At 38.6% G+C, this 19,309-nt stretch overlaps 1 protein-coding gene across 1 annotated transcript in view; it reads left to right on the plus strand.

The window, feature by feature from the left end:
- The window catches only part of LOC145990887 (uncharacterized), a 295,884-nt gene that overhangs the window by 11,078 nt on the left and 265,497 nt on the right, over nucleotides 1-19,309 (plus strand). The window contains exon 3 of the mRNA XM_083126355.1: nucleotides 12,871-12,987. Within this exon, the coding sequence (XP_082982481.1) occupies nucleotides 12,871-12,987 (117 nt within the window). The remainder of the gene's footprint in view (nucleotides 1-12,870; nucleotides 12,988-19,309) is intronic.

Genomic DNA, 19,309 nt, shown 5'->3' on the forward strand with positions numbered 1-19,309 from the left:
GTATAATAAAACAATGGAAATGTGACTTTGTAGAAAGTTTTCGAAATAACACCCCCCTTGATGAAATCCTGCGTACGCTACTGACTGGGCAGATGCTCCTATGGTTTAACATAGCAACAGTGAGATAGCGAAAATTTTGCTTGGACATTATCCTCATTGTCTCATCCTTTCCCACGGGCGTTCCTGAAGGCGTAGTGGTAAGGTCGTCACCTTCCCACACAGCACCAATCTCCAAGGGATATCCATTGGATATCCCCAATATACAGACCAGATCCATGGGGCCTCCCCGATGGCGCAGTGGTTGCGTCGTCGCCTTGTAATTAAGGGGTCCCGGGTGGAGGTACATAGTGGTTCGGAACCCACTTTAAACTGTAGGTTCAGTCCCAAGTAGCTTTTCTGTGCATAAAGTGGACTTAAAACACCAAGTCAATTAATCAATCAATGAGATCCGTTGATATCCATAGGATCAAGGTGTCCCGGGTTCGATTACTGGTAAAGTCCTATTGCACAATAGTTTAGATCCTACTTTAAACTGTAGGTCCAATCTCAATTAGTCTGTGCATAAAGTCGACTGAAAGAGACTTGTTTCCCATATTACAACGCTGCTACTTTCACTTTCTTGTTGATTTTTTTTATTATTATTATTATTTTTAACCAGATATGTGGAGTTGATTCTAAAGCTTAGCTTGTAGGGTACGAGACCAAGCACAAGACAGGCCTTTTCAAAATGTAGACAAGACATTAGTCGTCAAATGGCAGGTAGAGGTTGAAATCCAGTTTTGAACCTTGTCATTGAGAGAGTGTGTTGTCGGAAGAGTTCAGGATTGACAATGTAATCTATTTCGGAATGCAGCTTGAAAGATAAAAAATGTAAAATGGCTCCCTGCCCATTACGCACCTGCATGGTTAACCGTGTTTTGAAGGTAACAACATGATACAGTCCATGGCGGATGCGAGAGACGTTATTAAACTACAGCAGCATAGATTATCCGCGTGGTTGAATTGGGAAACACTCACACGCGGGGGCAACTCATTTGCAACGTACGTGTGGAACGTAGTCCTTATCACGCGCAGATCGCGTGTCAGTCGCTGCATTTTTTGTATGTGGCACGCTGTACCAACAGGCGATCCGGCAATATCAATTTTCAATGGTCTGTGGCATTTCCTGTTTTCTATACTTCCTTCCCGTCTTCATTCACATTCTGCAAAAACTCAGGAATCGCTGCTCATAATATCCCCCCCCCTCTCTATTATACAACCGTTGCGATAATTGGTTGTCGTCGCAAATGCTAAGCAAGCAGGTCACTCTACATTTTGCACGTACGGTTCACGTACAGAGAGGTCGCAGCCGTGAAAATAATGTCTTGTGGGGAACTAAATGTAACGGAAGTGAAACAACTGCCTCTGTGGTAACAAACAATGCGAACACTCCGATTCTGAAATGTCTTCTATTCAGAGGAGCCGCTAAGGGTAGGCCAGAGTGGGTCATGGTCCACTCAAAATGTATTTTTGTAAACTTAAGCAATATGCATAGCGTGCGCAAGGAGGGGACACTTGGAAATTTAGTGTAGAGAAATCTTATTTCCGTTATTAAACAATATTATTATATAAAATATTTTAAAGGCGACGAAAGTTCCAAGCAACTAAGGCGGGTTTATTTCCTATGTAATTGGACTCTCTCACTGCGTTCTCCAGCAAATTACTTGTTATTATGACTCACGCATTTCAATCGGTAGCCCCTAGTTGTGTTACGACTATGTGGTCGCAGAATAAATTGATCACACATTGGAAATGAATAAATTATGTGTAGTTGTTTTGAATCTGCTGCACGAAATCATGTTTATATGTAAATCAGTCTGAACCACCAGACAATGAAAATAAAGGGGAACAGAGAAGTGTTGTGCCACAGAAGCTGGATTTCTTCTAATAGTGATTTTCGGTGGGTCCGGACACACACATTATATACGCCCCTGTATAGCACCCATCAATACAGTAAAGCAAGTGAGCCAACTGAACTTTCTTCAACTTTTAACCCCTGTTTAATCAGAGGGTCTGCGTGCGCCTATGGCGATGTGAAGGAGAAAATCGCTGTGAAATTAAAACTTTCCCACAATCGTTGGCTCTGCTAGGACTTTATTCTTTTTATTTCCATGAACTTTACGAAGTAGAAGAAACTACGGTCACAATCCCAGATCTAGTGCATCTTGTCTCTTGTAACTTCATGAAAATTGTCGAAATGAAATACAATCCCCAGGACTGCACTCGAAGCGCGAACCTTGGGTTACGGAATCGTGAGCTGGACACTCAACACGCACTGCCACCTAGGTGGCATTCTATATGGTAAGAACCATGTTTTCTGTACAGCCAGGAACAAATTGCCGTTGTTATGAAATCATTGAAACACGTCGGCCTCTGTGACGGAGTTGTTAGCACCAGGGTTGTTAAAGGTGCAGAAATTTTAAATAAATTCAATTCCGGTCCAGAAGGGAAAATCAGCAAGCGTAAATGGGTTATTGACCGCAAAGAACCTTTTTATGTTAAAGTATTTCAGTTCGGCCCAAGAATCTATTACCGGAACAATTTAAATACTGTCCACAAACCTTTTTTCCGGGTCAATTTAAATACTGTACAGAAACCTTTTTCCGGAACAATTTAAATATGGTCCAGAAACCTTTTTTCCGGATCAATTTAAATACGGTCCAGAAACCTTTCTTTCCGGATCAATTTAAATACGGTCCAGAAACCTCTTTTCCGGATCAATTTAAATACGGTCCAGAAACCTTTTATCCGGATCAATTTAAGTACGGAACAGAAACCATTCTTCCGGACCAATTTAAATACTGTCCACAAACCTTTTTTCTGGATCAATTAAATACTGTCACCAAACCTTTTCTTCCGGATCAATTTAAGTACTGTGCAGAAATCTTTTATCTGGATCAATTTAAATATTGCCCAGAAACCCTTTTTCCGGAACAATTTAAATACTGTCTAGAAACCTTTTTTCTGGATCAATTTAAATACTGTCCAGAAACCTTTTTTTCCGGACCAATTTAAATACGATCCAGAAACTTTTTGCCAGACCAATTTAAATACGGTCCACAAACCTTTTTTCCGGACCAATTTAAATACTGTCACCAAACCTTTTTTTCCGGACCAATTTAAATACTGTCACCAAACCTTTTTTTCCGGATCAATTTAAATACTGTGCAGAAATCTTTTATCCGGACCAATTTAAATACTGCCCACAAACCTTTTTTCCGGACCAATTTAAATACTGTCCACAAACCTTTTTTCCGGACCAATTTAAATACTGTCCACAAACCTCTTTTCCGGACCAATTTAAATACTGTCCAGAAACCTTTTTTCTAGATCAATTTGAATATTGCCCAGAAACCCTTTTTCCGGAACAATTTAAATACTGTCTAGAAACCTTTCTTCTGGATCAATTTAAATACGGTCCACGAACCTTTTTTCTGGATCAATTTAAATACGGTCCAGAAACCTTTTTTCCGGATCAATTTAAATACGGTCCAGAAACCTTTTTTTCCGGACCAATTTAAATACTGTCCACAAACCTTTTTTCCGGACCAATTTAAATACTGTCCACAAACCTCTTTTCCGGACCAATTTAAATACTGTCCACAAACCTTTTTTCCGGATCAATTTAAATACTGCCCAGAAACCCTTTTTCCGGAACAATTTAAATAGTGTCCAGAAACCTTTTTTCGGGAACGATTTAAATAATGCCCAGAAACCATTTTTCCGGAACAATTTAAATACTGTCCAGAAACCTTTTTTCTAGATCAATTTAAATATTGCTCAGAAACCCTTTTTCCGGAACAATTTAAATACTGTCTAGAAACCTTTCTTCTGGATCAATTTAAATACGGTCCACAAACCTTTTTTCTGGATCAATTTAAATACGGTCCACAAACCTTTTTTCTGGATCAATTTAAATACGGTCCAGAAACCTTTTTTTCCGGATCAATTTAAATACTGTCCAGAAACCTTTTTTTCCGGACCAATTTAAATACGATCCAGAAACTTTTTGCCAGACCAATTTAAATACGGTCCACAAACCTTTTTTCCGGACCAATTTAAATACTGTCACCAAACCTTTTTTTCCGGACCAATTTAAATACTGTCACCAAACCTTTTTTTCCGGATCAATTTAAATACTGTGCAGAAATCTTTTATCCGGACCAATTTAAATACTGCCCACAAACCTTTTTTCCGGACCAATTTAAATACTGTCCACAAACCTTTTTTCCGGACCAATTTAAATACTGTCCACAAACCTCTTTTCCGGACCAATTTAAATACTGTCTAGAAACCTTTTTTCTGGATCAATTTAAATACTGTCCAGAAACCTTTTTTTCCGGACCAATTTAAATACGATCCAGAAACTTTTTGCCAGACCAATTTAAATACTGTCACCAAACCTTTTTTTCCGGACCAATTTAAATACTGTCACCAAACCTTTTTTTCCGGACCAATTTAAATACTGTCACCAAACCTTTTTTTCCGGATCAATTTAAGTACTGTGCAGAAATCTTTTATCCGGACCAATTTAAATACTGCCCACAAACCTTTTTTCCGGACCAATTTAAATACTGTCCACAAAACCTTTTTTCCGGACCAATTTAAATACTGTCCACAAACCTCTTTTCCGGACCAATTTAAATACTGTCCACAAACCTTTTTTCCGGATCAATTTAAATACTGCTTAGAAACCCTTTTTCCGGAACAATTTAAATAGTGTCCAGAAACCTTTTTTCGGGAACAATTTAAATAATGCCCAGAAACCATTTTTCCGGAACAATTTAAATACTGTCCAGAAACCTTTTTTCTAGATCAATTTAAATATTGCCCAGAAACCCTTTTTCCGGAACAATTTAAATACTGTCTAGAAACCTTTCTTCTGGTTTTTTCCGGAACAATTTAAATACGATCCAGAAACTTTTTTCCGGACCAATTTAAATACGGTCCACAAACGTTTTTTCCGGATCAATTTAAATACCTCCCAGAAACCCTTGTTCCGGTACAATTTAAATACTGCCCACAAACCTTTTTTCCGGATCAATTTAAGTAATGCCCAGAAAACTTTTTTGTGGACCAATTTAAGTACTGCCCAGAAACCCTTTTCCGGAACAATTTAAATACTGCTCAGAAACCCTTTTTTCCGGAACAATTTAAATACTGTCCAGAAACCTTTTTTCTGGATCAATTTAAATACTGCCCAGAAAACTTTTTTGTGGACCAATTTAAGTACTGCCCAGAAACCCTTTTCCCGGAACAATTTAAATACTGTCCAGAAACTTTTTTCCGCATCAATTTAAATACCTCCCAGAAACCCTTTTCCCGGAACAATTTAAATACTGTCCAGAAACCTTTTTTCTGGAACAATTTAAATACTGCCCAGAAACCCTTTTTCCGGAACAATTTAAATACCGTCCAAGTTCCGTATTGAAATGTAACAATACAAAGTTATGGGTTCGTGGAACTTTAACAATCCTGATTAGCACAACGCGTTACGACGATAGGGGCCTGGGGTTCGAATCCCGGCCTGGGCATTCATCGTCAGTGTCCCTTCATCAATTTTATCATATCACCCTCGTCACAATTAGTCAAAAGTGGCAGAAAAGCCACGCTAAGTAAGAACAATTAAATCAATCATTAAAACACACCCTAAAATGTCTATTAACGATATTCCTTTTGGCAGAAAACCAGAAAATTATTGATTATTCGAATTTAATCGTAAAAATCGAGATATAATACACTATGTAATGTTGTATTTACAAGGCCATTGTCTGATACTCCTGCACGTGTCTCTCTAAGGCGGGAAAGGCAAATGTAGCACGAAAATTACCATAAATTAGGCCTATGCATAATTAGAAAATTTTGAGGAGGTGTGTGTGTAAGCCATATAATCTGTCTGATTGCTGTTGTAGAATTATAAGATTGATGTTTCTTGTGGACATTGGGAAAGCACAGAGCTCATCTGGGAGGCTCTTTTCTGTAAGGCTTGTGAAACAACTCGTCCGTAGTGCCATGTTGGCAATCTCGAAGAAAGAGTTGAATACATAATTTTCCACTTAAAACAACGATGGAAGTGAAAAGAGAAGTGTTATTAGAGAACCGGATGTAGGGAAAGTGAAGAAGCAAGTAAGGAGATAAAGCAAAACGCGAAGGTGAAGGGCAAGAACAGGAATGATATGGGCATTATTCTGAAACATCTTCGACACCTCTCGCACTGTAACTGTGAACCAGAACGGAAATTACGTCACGTGATGCCACTTTTTGAAAACGGAATTAGTAGCCTGTGGTTGAAAGGAATAGGAGTACAGTTGTTCGCATGGAAGCAGGGTTGTTAAAGGTCCAGGAATTTTACATTCAATTCTGGTCCAGGAGAGAAAATCAGCAAGCGTAAATGGGTTCTGGACCGTAAAGAACCCTTTTATCTGTCAAGTATTTCAATTCGGTCCAGAAACCTTTTTCCCCGATCAATTTAAATACGGTCCAGGAACTTTTTTTTTTAGGATGAATTTAAATACGGTCCGGGAACCTTTTTTCCGAACCAATTTAAATTCGGTCCAGGAACCTTTATTACAGGATCAATTTCAATACGGTCCAGGAACGTTTTTTTCCGAATCAGTTTCAATAGGGTCCAAGTTCCGTATTGAAATGAAACAATACGCAACTTGGATCGAATACGGACCTGACGATAAACAATTATCCACTTGCGAGCATGAAAGACTAACCCAGGTGCTGGCTCTCTCGAGAATCTAAGGTACAAAGTAGAAATGGACGAAACGCAAACGCTGCAGTGACGTTACGCATCTCCATGTAGTCCCATTCCATCGCGCGCGTCCCTTCCCTTGGTTGTAGCTTCACTTTCCGTCCCTGCCTGTTGTAATACGTATCTGATGGGAACACACCAGCCTCACGTTATTTTATTTATTTATTTTTTTATTTTACGACTTTGTTTACATGGCGAAGTTAAGGCATTAATGCCTTCTCTTCCACTTAACCATTAATTACAGGGATCATTTTTTCTTTGCAGTAAATTGTATACAATTAAAAAATTAAAAAAGATAAATGAAAAATAAAATAATAAAAGACATATAAAGTAGTGAAAGTAAAATGAAACTAAAAATGAAAGCAATACAGTTTGAATACGAGCAGTCAAGCCCTGGATTAACCATTAATTACGTACATTGCTCATTATTTTTACTAACACAATGAAAAATGTAGCTTAGAAGAAATTAAAAATAAAAGCAATACAGTTTCTACATGCACACACAAACACACATTCACACACAAGTACCTACATAGAAAGCATATTTCGTGGCCTAAATGTATAACGTATTTCTTTCTGGGAATTGAATATAGGTCCAATTGTTTAGCATGTATAATTTTAATTGTCTTACCTCATCGACGGCTCATATTGGCTGCAGTTCCTGGACCGGATGTCAGAGCAACAAATGACGGGTTTGTTTGAACTCAATGTGACTCCACACTAATATAGTCCATTGCGTTATGTACAGTAGCTCTTCGACAAGGGAGTTTTTTAACGTGGCACACGAGAGAACAACATCGTTTTGATTTATTCCCTGCGCTAAGTTTTCTACAACCGCAGTGTGACATTCCAATGTAAAACGTACTCGCGGACATTTTTAGAAGGCAACTTTTGATCGGTCAACCCTGGTCCAGGAATTGTAAATAAATTCAATCCTGGACTGGGAGAGAAAAACAGCAAACGTAAATGAGTTCTAGACAGTGTATAACCTTTTCATATTTAAATCATTTCAATTCGGTCCAGGAACCTTTTTCCGGATCAATTTCAATTCGGTCCAGGAACCTTTCTTCCGGAAGAATTTCAATTCGGTCCAGGAACCTTTTTTCCCGCATCAATTTAAATAAGGTCCTGGAACCTTTTTTCAATGTAAGAATACGCAACTTGGACCGAATTTAAATTGCGCGACAAAAAGTTTCCGGTCCTGCAGCGGAACCCAATAGAACCCATTGGAATTTATGGGTTGCTGGACCTTTAACAACCCTGCATGGAAGTCCGCAAGATTTTTTCCAGGGAGGAGAAAGCAAAGCAGGTTTTCTTCCAGGACTGGCGAAGGGGTCAAAGAAGGCATATTTTTCCCCATAATAAGTGATGACCCCTCAAAAACACTGCTTCAGTCTGAATGTACAATGTTCCTTCAACGCTCTTATAATAATTAACACACCTAGGTAAATAAATTACTGTGACTGAAATGAAATAATGTGTGAAAATGAAACATATAATTTTTAGGTAGACATTCGTTTTCCAGGGGCCCGTGCCCCCCCCCCCCCTTGCCCTATCTTCCGCACGACCATGGTTGTTCCGTTCGTATATTGTTGCATGATTGTTTATTGTATCGAGTTTTAAATCACATTTGTGCCATGCTTGGAACGGAAGAGCATGTGTATATGCAACACACACTTGCACACGCTTCTATTCGTGCATATTCAAATTCATTCCTAACCAGGGGTGCACAGAGGTGGGGGGAAGGGGAATTATGGCGCAGGCTACGCCATCGAGATTTTTTAGGGGAATTTTTTCCCTTCAAATAATGTAAAATTCAACATTAATATATTTTTCAAAATATATGTAAAAATTTTATACCTTAAATGCACCATATTTAATCAATTAGATAAAGAAAAGAAAGTGTTTAAATATATTATCGAAGGGGGGGGGGAGAAATATCCAACTCTTACATATTACGCCTTAATTAACACGTGGGTTCTGGAGGGGATTCTGAATTAAATTGGTGGGGGGGGGACAGTATCCAACTCTAGGTCTTAGATCATGGCATGGAAATTTTGGTGGTAGAATTGAGTATTAAATGTAAATGGAGAGATAGGAAGCTTTTGATAAAGTGTTAAATCTTAGATTGTCAAGGGATTTCTGTAGTGGAGAGAGAGTTCGAACATTAAATTTTGGAGACTGTTTTTAGCGTTATGGTATCCACACGTTTTCGACCTCGAACGTGCCAAAAGAGAAGTTGGAAAAGACTAAATATCTAGGGATCCTAAGAAAGTATTGACACACCATTAAATTAATACTGCTGAAAGCCTGCAAAGCAATGGATGAAAAAAATTTATTGCTCGCTTCGCTCGCAATTATGTATTGCGAGAATGCATGTTTGGCACTTTACTGAGGTGAATGTATATAGCTGCATTACAAGACTTAAGCGATATTCTCGATATTCATTAATAACATCACTTCTTAAAATATAATGCTTAGTGTTGGTATACTGCTTAATTTAAAGCAGATGCATAATTTCGAACAAAAAGCTAAGAAAAGAGTTACTTTCGGTAGTCACGCTGTCGTAATTAAGTACTTTGTAGGGATTACGATATAGTTTGAGGGCGTGATTTATATGATTTGGGATGGACACTTGATATGATTTGGGGGGCATGCATGACATGATTTGGGGGAGATGCGCCATTGGTCATGGGGGTGATGGACGCCCCTGTTCCTAACATCCATCCATTATATATTCTCCAGTTTTTTTTTTTTTCATATTCTTCATCTAGGATTTTAAGTATAAGTATTTAATCTCAGTAACCAATGCACTTTTGATTTCATTTCAAATAATTACATGCATATCGAAGTCTTCGCTGGGTTACACAGAACTCAAAATGTGTCCAATACATTAAAGTGCATAAAATACACAATGAAATGAATAAAAATGTACTTTTAGTGTAATGTGCACTAAAATACACCAATTTGAGAAGATCAGGCACCATCATTTCAATAGAATCAAGATCGCAAGTTTATTTCTGTCAAATGATGCACCAAACCGTGATTTGTTGGTACATTTCGAGCTCTAATCAAAGTTTGATTGATTGATCTAGTGATATGATTTATTTTACTTCGCATTTCCGATGTACACGTTTGCATCAATATACTGCCCTCGTAAACTGTTTGCCCTTTCGAAAATTTGTGAAGTACGTTCTACAACCGAATGGTTAACGGGGCTTGCACGTTTCCCATTTTTCTTTGATGCGACGTTGGGAAACTGACGAATTGTTGGGTGAGCATGTACCTGAGCAAACATGCCAGTCACGTTTGTCCAGTTCAGAAAACTACTCCAGTCTGGTTGCATCTTTGCTCGGGAAACCTGCTTGAGCTCAAGGTCTGTTATAAAACATCCTTTACATGTAAATGATCGTCTCTTATCTTGTATGGCCATCATGATGTTTTTTTGTATGTGTGTTTGTGTGAATGGTTTGTTGTTGGGCGTAGATAGCAAATTTGAAGCAATCTGTAATTGGCGCCTTGTAATTATTTATTAGAGTATGTGCAGATTTTCATTATCACAGAGCAGTGATGTAAAATTATCAGTGACGGGCTCAATGAGGGCTATAACCCCCCTCCCCTCATTTTTCCTATCTTCCCTTAAAAAAACGTAAGATACATGAAAAGATGCAAAAATACAGTACTAACCACTGAAAGAAACCATGTCCTCCCTTTTTGGTAAGGTCCTTGTTATGAAACTCCTGGGTTCGCCATTTATATATTATAAATTTCGGGGTATATAAATACTGTACCCAAATATCAATCTCACTTCGATGTAGTACGCCCTGGACTGCATTTTTGAAGGCTGACGAGGCTAGAGGTTAATTTGGGATAAGTAACCTTGAAAAGTGGTGCAAACAATTTTGCAATGTTCAAATTCTGTAAAATATGCACACTATACCCTGTCCCATCTATCTTTGAAGCCAGGTCGCGCATAGCGGCAGAGAAGGTAGGGATATCGGGTGGGCATAGCGAAGCAGTACACTCGGCTGGGAAGACTGGTAACTACAGTCGCTTCCACCCACTCCCTCCACGCAATCCCGTTCCCTCTCACGCGTTCATTGGTGGAGCCGTCTCGCGTCACTACTTGCGCAGAAACTTGTTTTCGTTTGTTTGCTCCAGAGATAGATGGGACAATGTGTATCTGCAAAATATAACAAAATATCCATCTATGGCCAAAATATGAAACCTAAATATGCGTACATTTCCTTACATTTATGTCAAAACATTCACAAAACAATTTTCTTCTAAATATGCCCTTCCAATACAAACATGCATTTGCATAGAAATCCTCAGTCTAGTTATAACCAGAATCACATTAACTTTGCAAGGCACCTAGTAAATTTGGAGCGCTAAGATTAGCATTATTGTGTCAAGATATGAATAAGACTTAACAAAATATTGGGATATCAGGGGGTGACTTAAAAAAAAAGGAAGCACTCAAGCGGCAATATCTCTTCCACCTACCTAGCACGCCCTAGGCTGAATTATTTGAAGATTAATCAGGCTCTGGCGTCTTGATTGATTTGTTGTTTTAAGTCCACTTTATGCACAGTAAGGCTAATCGGGGCTGGACCTACACTTTTAAAGTGGGATCCGAACCATTATATGCCTCCAGTGGGAATCGAACCCGGGACCCCTTTATTACAAGACGACGACGCCACCACTGCGCCATCGGGGAGGCCCCTCTGGCGTCTTGACTCATGTCGTGTGTTTTGTCATTGAGTGTGCTTATTGCCCCTTTACAGCCTCATATTTTATTAAAGGTATGGACATTTTGGTGTTCAAACATTTAACTGCATTTTTTCTTCGTAAGGAGTTATCTCCATATAGCCTGATGAGCTTTAATCAGGAAATTTATTTTATTTATTTCGATCTATCCTTCATATTGTTATTGTTTGTTTGAGTTGTTGTGGTGTTTTAAGTCCACTTAATGCACGGTAAGGCTAATCGGGACTGGACCTAAAGTTTAAAGTGGGATCCAAAACCGGGACCCTTTGATGACAAGACGACTACGCTACCACTGCGCCATCGGGGAGGCTCTCTTGTTGTTATTGACAAGGGAGTTATCCCCATATACCGTGACGGGTGAAAATAGCCTTAGGGCTTGGTCACTAATTATTCATTCATGACAAAACATTGAGTGCTGTGTACTCAATGACACAATAACATGTAAAAAGTGCCCTGTAATATGATTATCTTAAAACTCTGCAGTACGTCATCAGTAGATTGTTAATTTTTCTTGTATATCCTTGTGCAGAGCATTCCCTGACATTCACTACGAGACTCGGCGGCAAGCTGCCCGGCATCAGCGCTTGTCTTTCCCGGTGAACGGGTCAGCGACAGTCGCTTGAGTCGACTATTAAAAGTACAGTTTTCATATTGTGTACTAACCTTGACTGCAGAAGGTGTTGAAAATGACGTTCCTCTACTGCAACACATTCCTGGCATCTCCGAAGGAAATTGGCATTTACACGTGCAAGTTCGTCTACTGTAATTCTCCCGATTTTTCGTACAATACTCTCTTTTAACTCATGGATGGTGTGCGGATTGTCTTTGTATACTTTATTTCCCCATTTTTCTTTCCACTTCTATTCAGAACTGACCCTGTTACTCTAAACTTTTTTACGAGGTTTAATATAAGCGACTGTCGCGGACCCGTTCACCGGGAAAGACAAGCTCTGATGCCGGGCCGCTTGTCGCCGAGTCTCGTAGCGAATGTCACGGAATGCTCTGTACTAGTTTTGGGTCCCGGAGTCGATGCCCGGGATCCTACTTTAAACTATAGGCCCAGTCTCTATTGACTTTCAAAGAGATCATTACTACCCAGAAGTGTCCGTGACTGTACTACAGTCCATTTAAATACGCCACTGAATGCTAGAACGGCGTCAGTATGATTGTTTAATCTATTTACGATCCACATATGGTTCTATTGATAGTCCAATGTATGTCTCTTGTCGGTATTGGGGATAATGAATTGATTCCTTTGGTTTGATGTCATGCTGAGTGACATATATACGTTTATTTTTCAGGCCGAGGCTTTGCAGGATTGCAAAGTGGCGAACCTGGAGCTGGAAGTCCAGCGACTCCAGAGAGCCCTGCAAACCAGGGAGGAGGAGAGCGAAGCTGAGATGCTGGAATTGCGAAAGGTAAAGTGCCTCTTTTTTGGTTGCCTAGTGCTTTGTTTGGCCAGTGCCATCTTATAACAACCCCTGTAAAAAAAAAAAAAAAAAAAGTATGTTTACTTTCAATGTCAGCATTGGTGGTAGATCATGTATTGCAACGGAATCAGCGTCACAAGTCGCACGATACTATCAAATTGCAATTATTGCATTTTATCTACACACGCAGAACTCTCGTGTTCCAACAGTCTGTCTCCGCCTAATCTGTTGTCATTCATGACCTACCAATGATAACGTATGTAAACAAAGACTCAGTTTGAATATAAGAAGGCATTGCGTTGGTCTAACCATGCAAGGAAATTACATCTTATAGTTCTGATGAAGGTCCATCTTATAGTTCTGGTCATGGCCGTATTTAGATGGGGGTATCTAGGGTTCAAACCCCCCCGAAACTTCTGACATGTTGGATTAATGGAAGTTCAGAAACCAAAATCTGTAACAAATTTTCAATTTTTTTTTCGAAGCATCATAAAAATACAAGGAGACAATTGAAACGATCGAGCTAGAATTTTCATACATTTGGAATTCTGAAACTTGAGTGAAACAGGATTTATTCTCAGAATCGTAACCCACCCGCGACCCCTCCATTATCACTTCTGCTGTCATCTTTCCAGTGTTGTTCCTGCGTCACAAGGAATATAGACTGAAGATTCCCTTATGATTGTCCCAAAATTCCCTTTCCAGCTTTTAAATTTCCTGTCCGATAAAGTCGAAAATCCCCCTTGATAGGAGTTCAAGCCTAGGATCTCCAGTTTCGTAGCGCATTACGTTCGCGATTGAGGTTACAATCCATGCACCAGGCTAAGTTTTTAAAAATAATAACTGCTTCCACACTTTTCAAAATTCGAAAAATGTAATTTTAAAGTTAAACAACAAAAACTTTATGACTAAAATTTCCATCTAACTTTTAAAGCTTTTTCTTGAAGGTGTCTAAAGTTTAATGACGAAGTATAATAATTGTGCATTTCAGTACACACTGTATGAAACGTAAAAAAACAAAAAGAAACTTGTGCTGGATATTCACTCATCTGCTGGATTGAGTAAGACCCCTCAAGGATATAACAATAATATAATAATAATAATTAGTAGTATTATTATGGAATAAAATTGTTTTATTATTATGAAATTTTAATAATTATTGTACAATTATTGTTATTATTTCTATTATTCAAATTTCTAGCGACGCCCATGGGAACAATTATGAATGAACCCCCCCCCCCGAATTTTTTACCTGCCTACGGCCGTGGTTCTGGTGTTCTGATGAAGGTCGATCTTATAGTTCTGGTGTTCTGATGAAGGTCGATCTTATAGTTCTGGTGTTCTGATGAAGATCCATCTTATAGTTCTGGTGTTCTGATGAAGATCCATCTTATAGTTCTGGTGTTCTGATGAAGATCCATCTTATAGTTCTGGTGTTCTGATGAAGGTCCATCTTATAGTTCTGGTGTACTGATGAAGGTACTGATCGCTACGTCGACAATGGTGACATTTTTTTTATTTGTATATTATCGCGCCCTGAAATTTAAGTCTTGAATCTCTTCAAGTTCACCAAGCTTGCGATATTTAACCCTTAAATGCCGGGTTGTGACATATTGTCACAGCAGGTATTTGCGCCAATGCCGGCTCGTGACATATTGTCACAAGGAGCTTTTTCTCGTAGTATGTGACTTTTTGGACATAGTGTCTCGGATAATGTTCGGATGTGCATGTTTTGAGCTCTGCATGAGTCTTGAGGTATGTAATTAGCAATTAGTAATGTTTAATTAATTTCATTTTTGTTATATTTGGGAGGGGGCAGCCCTTTGAAAATCACGTTCGATTTTTTCTTGTTTTACATTTGAATTTTTTTTCCGGAAAGTATCTGCAATATGTGCGCAAGTTTTTCCACGATAATGAAAAACATATAAGACAATATGTAGGTACCGTTTTGTACCTTTTCGTCCCGGCGTTGCTAGCGTGGGGACAGACACATTCCAAATTTCCTAAAAAATAAAAGTTTTTATTTCTTCTTCTTCTACCCGATAACTGAAAATTTGTTTTTTATAGCATAGCCTTAGAGCTCCATATGTAGTACTTAACAAAACAAGGTATAATTTGTAACTCTAGCGTTCATAGCTGCAGAGATATACAATTTTATTTAAACACATGCGGAAGTTTAAAATTCGCGCTGAAAACGCTTCCGTAATTGGCGGGTTTACCGGCAAAACACGCTCGGTCGTCTAAAGGTTAAACTGTAGCTTGCTTAGGAATCATTTGCCGGAGTTGTCAGCATTTGCGTTTGTTGAATGCAGATACCAAGTATCTCCTCATGAAATACCTCAGAAAGTGCTCTGACGTGACAACTATTTCGTTACTTATATTAACCCAGTACTGCTCCCGTACAAGAAGATTATCATGACATTCTGTCTACTGGTGAGTATGGGTTATTCGGGTACAAAGCTGGCAATTTTTCAATACCAAGGCTTCCCACACACAAATATTGATCTCACCGGAGACTGATGTGAAAGAGTCACGAATCCCAAGAGAAGTCGGGTGACCTTTGACACTGTTTTCGCTTTGGCAGGCTTTACCTGCGAGAATCAGAATTTATGTGCGTTCCCCGTCAAGGTTCGCAAGGCACGAAAAGTGAAAAAAATGGCGGGCGGATCATCATAACCGCGTTCGCAACCGAGTTGAGTTTTTAACCGATGTGTCCGCGGAGTTTTTCTTCCATTCCCCACCGGTGAACGTGCTCGCAGCCGGTGCACGTTTTGTCCAAATTGCCCGTCTTCAACAGGTGGAGGAATGGCGCTCACGACTCTTGTTTTTCCATCTCCTCAGCCCGGTAAATCATCGGGGGACGCTGTGGAATGTCTTGTTTTGTTCTTCTTGAACGCCTAATCTGCCATTCTGTGAGAAGACTCGTCGTCAGGAGTCCTAGCGCCAGAAAAATAAAAGTCCCAGAAAGTTTCGGAGATTTAATTTAAAGAACTCCTTAACTTTTTCTCTTGGCTAGTTTCCTTTGGAAGAGTTGAATGTTAACGATGCTTGAAATACCGAGGATGCTTATGTTGAATGTTTGTCTTTCCGTAAACAGCTCGACGTGGTTTTGTAGTACCGTTACGAGGAGGTTGTTTTGCATATCCTTGTTCCACAGCTATGACGTCACCTGATAAATTCCCCCAGGAGATGGATCCACCACGCCCTGTCTTGACCCGTATTACTCACCCCTTCGTATCTAGAGATTTCCATTGGCAGACATATACTACAAGTAGCTTTCTGATCAAATTTCAGATAACGTTTCTCCAGTATTTTAATTTCCAGTTTCCTTGTCTCCTCCTTCCTCGGTCCTCAGTGACTATAATGCAGTGGCGGCTGGTGGTCTGGGTGTGCACCTCAGCCTCGCGTCCAGAAGAAGTGTTTTCACCACCATCCAATCATTCCCACCCGTCTCTGTTAATTGTATTGGCAATCCAAGTTATGACGCACCTTTCACTGATAATGAGACGAAAGCAGAGTTATATTTCATGAAAATTTATAAAAATAAGGTTTGTTACAAATTCGGAATACCCCGGTGATTTCTTCAATCGATTACGAGATAAGATATTTTTTGGTCCCTATCGTGACCTGTAGAAAATTCAGCATTCGATGACCTGACAAAATCACTCTCAACGCTCTATACTGATAAACTGGTATGGTCTGTAAGGAATAATAATATAATAATAATAATAATAGAATTGAATAGAATTTGCCGCCATGTACACCCAACGGCGAAAGATACAGTAGGCGAATTGTCCACCACCATTTTCATTCGGTCTGTCTTACACAATGTGATGACAATGAATTGAAATAATGACGTCAATAAGCAGAGAACAATGCTTGATTCGAACCAACATAGTTTCATTCCTTAAAACAACACAGGATGTAGAATAAAAAAGTAATGAAAATAGTGGTGGACAATTTGCCTACCATTATCTTTGCTGTTGACTGTACAGAAGCTGTCCTCACGTTGTCACAAAAGAAATACTAGTTTTTTTAGTATTTTGAAACCTGTGTTAAGTCACAAATAAGAACTTAGATTTATACTGTTCATTAACTTGAATTTAATTGGCACTTTATTGATTGCTAATTGTGTTTGTGCATACCGTGAGTGATGTCTATGCCTACATCATCCATAAAAATATCTCAGAAAGAGTCAGGTGAACCCAGCCAGGTTCAAAGGGGGAATTCGTATTGACACGCACTCATCAGATGAAGTTAAAAGCACCATTCTTAGGTTAATAGTATATGCACGAAAGATATTCCATTCTTCATAATTCATAAGGGGCGGTTTCTCGTCTGAAAAATCATGACCTCTTATAAAATCTCAATTTGTGGACAGATAGGTAAATCGCAGGGCGGCTATTCACCAGGAATTCCATGAATTCCGGGAATTTGCGTGAATTTTTCTCCGTAGAAGTGAAAAATTGCAACTTTTATGAATCCGAATTCCGTTGAATTTATTATAAATGCGCTGACGTAAGTTTTCCATAGTTTAGCTTATAATATTTTTATCCAGGAAGGTAAAGAAAACTACGCGCAAAATGAAACCGAACAGTCCGTTTAGTTTATGTTAGTGTCCTTTGCAGAACAGATGGAAGTTTACTGCAAGATAAGATATCTTGAAGTTTATTACCTAAATCTAAGTTTGGAATTCTTGTACAATTAACATTTCTTTTAAAATCTTACATCCCGTAACATTTGTGACTTGTGTTTTCGAGTCTGAGTATGTTAAATGGCAAATGTAAACTCGCCACTTTAAATTAAATATTATATATATATATATATATATATATATATATATATATATATATATATATAGGCTATATATATATATATCGAGAGAGAAAGAGATACCGTTCAATTTATTTGCATGAGAATTTTGAAATAGAGAATAGAGAGAAGATCTGCCTGTACCCTTGATTTTTTTTTGAAAGTTCACCTTGAAAACCGGGAATTATACTTGAATTTTATCAGGTTCTAGAGTGGCCACCCTGAATCGGAACCACTATGAATAATGCCTTCAGTTTTATAAAAATAGGGTAATACTGTTGAATCATATATATATAAATCTATGTTTAAATTCTTAAGGTAAATACAACCTGATTTGAACACAGAAATACTGTATTGAGTTCAAACATTCGCTCTTTTCTTGTCCCCTCCCGGTGCTCACACACCACCGAAGGTACCAGGTTTGAGTCTTGGCGTGAGCATGTGTGTTCCTTTGCGAGTAATCATCATTCATCCATATCGTCTTCGGAATTAAAGAACCAGAAGAGCGGTGTAAAAATTAACTCACCTTGGACAGTTTCGGGATAAAAACTGTAAAATCCTAACTTGAAATAATAGCTCCACTGGTGATGGAACCCGTTACTCTTTATTTAGAGAACGATACTGGAATGGCCGGTTGAACCTTCCAGTCGCTGTTAGCCTAAAATTAGCAGTTAATGATGCTGTAATTCCTTTCATATGCAGCAATACATACAGTTTCAATTTTCTCGTTTTAACAATCACTGTGTTCTTCCCCTACAGGCGAGAACGAACAACCACGTTAATTACTAAAGAAATATGAACATAGTACTTTTTGTACATGATATAAATTTAATTATATGTTACCAGAAAACCGGTTTAAAGTGCAGGTGTTTTGACTGCTGTTCCTGTCTTGGATGTTGTATAGAGTCTCCGGTTTTCGTATGCTTTGGTGCAACAAGTTTCCGCTTCTTCTAAAAAGGAGTTGGAAAAACAAGTTCCCTTTTATTCCTAATTAACTCTTAGTAATTACCTTGTATACAGCACTTGATTTCTGTTGTGATGTGACGGAAGCAAAGTATTCAGTTACAAATGATCTCGTTATTTAAGTTTTTTCTTATTGGACATTTTTTGATGTGTAGAATAGTTGTTCTAAGTTTGCAGGAAGTTAACTGATAATACTTCAAATCAAGTGTTGGTTGGAAATGCTTTCTGTTTCCAAGAAGAGGATATTTTTTCAAACTTTCCAAGAATTTTAGATGTTTGTACTTCTTATAATCATTTCATCTGTTCATTTGTCTGTGTTATAATATTGAGCTTGATGTCGGTGATGTTTGAATGTACTGATAGGTTGGAAGAATGTGCGTGTGTGTGTGTGAGAGAGAGAGAGAGAGAGAGAGAGAGAGAGAGAGAGAGATGCTGTGGTTATCTTATCTTAGTATGTTTCTCAATTAATTCTATTTGCCACTATTAACATTTTATGATCTACGCTATCACATAAGTAGGAGCAGTGAATATAACT

Source organism: Lepisma saccharinum, chromosome 8 (assembly GCF_977018435.1).
Source record: "Lepisma saccharinum chromosome 8, izLepSacc3.1, whole genome shotgun sequence".
Lineage (NCBI taxonomy): Eukaryota > Metazoa > Arthropoda > Insecta > Zygentoma > Lepismatidae > Lepisma > Lepisma saccharinum.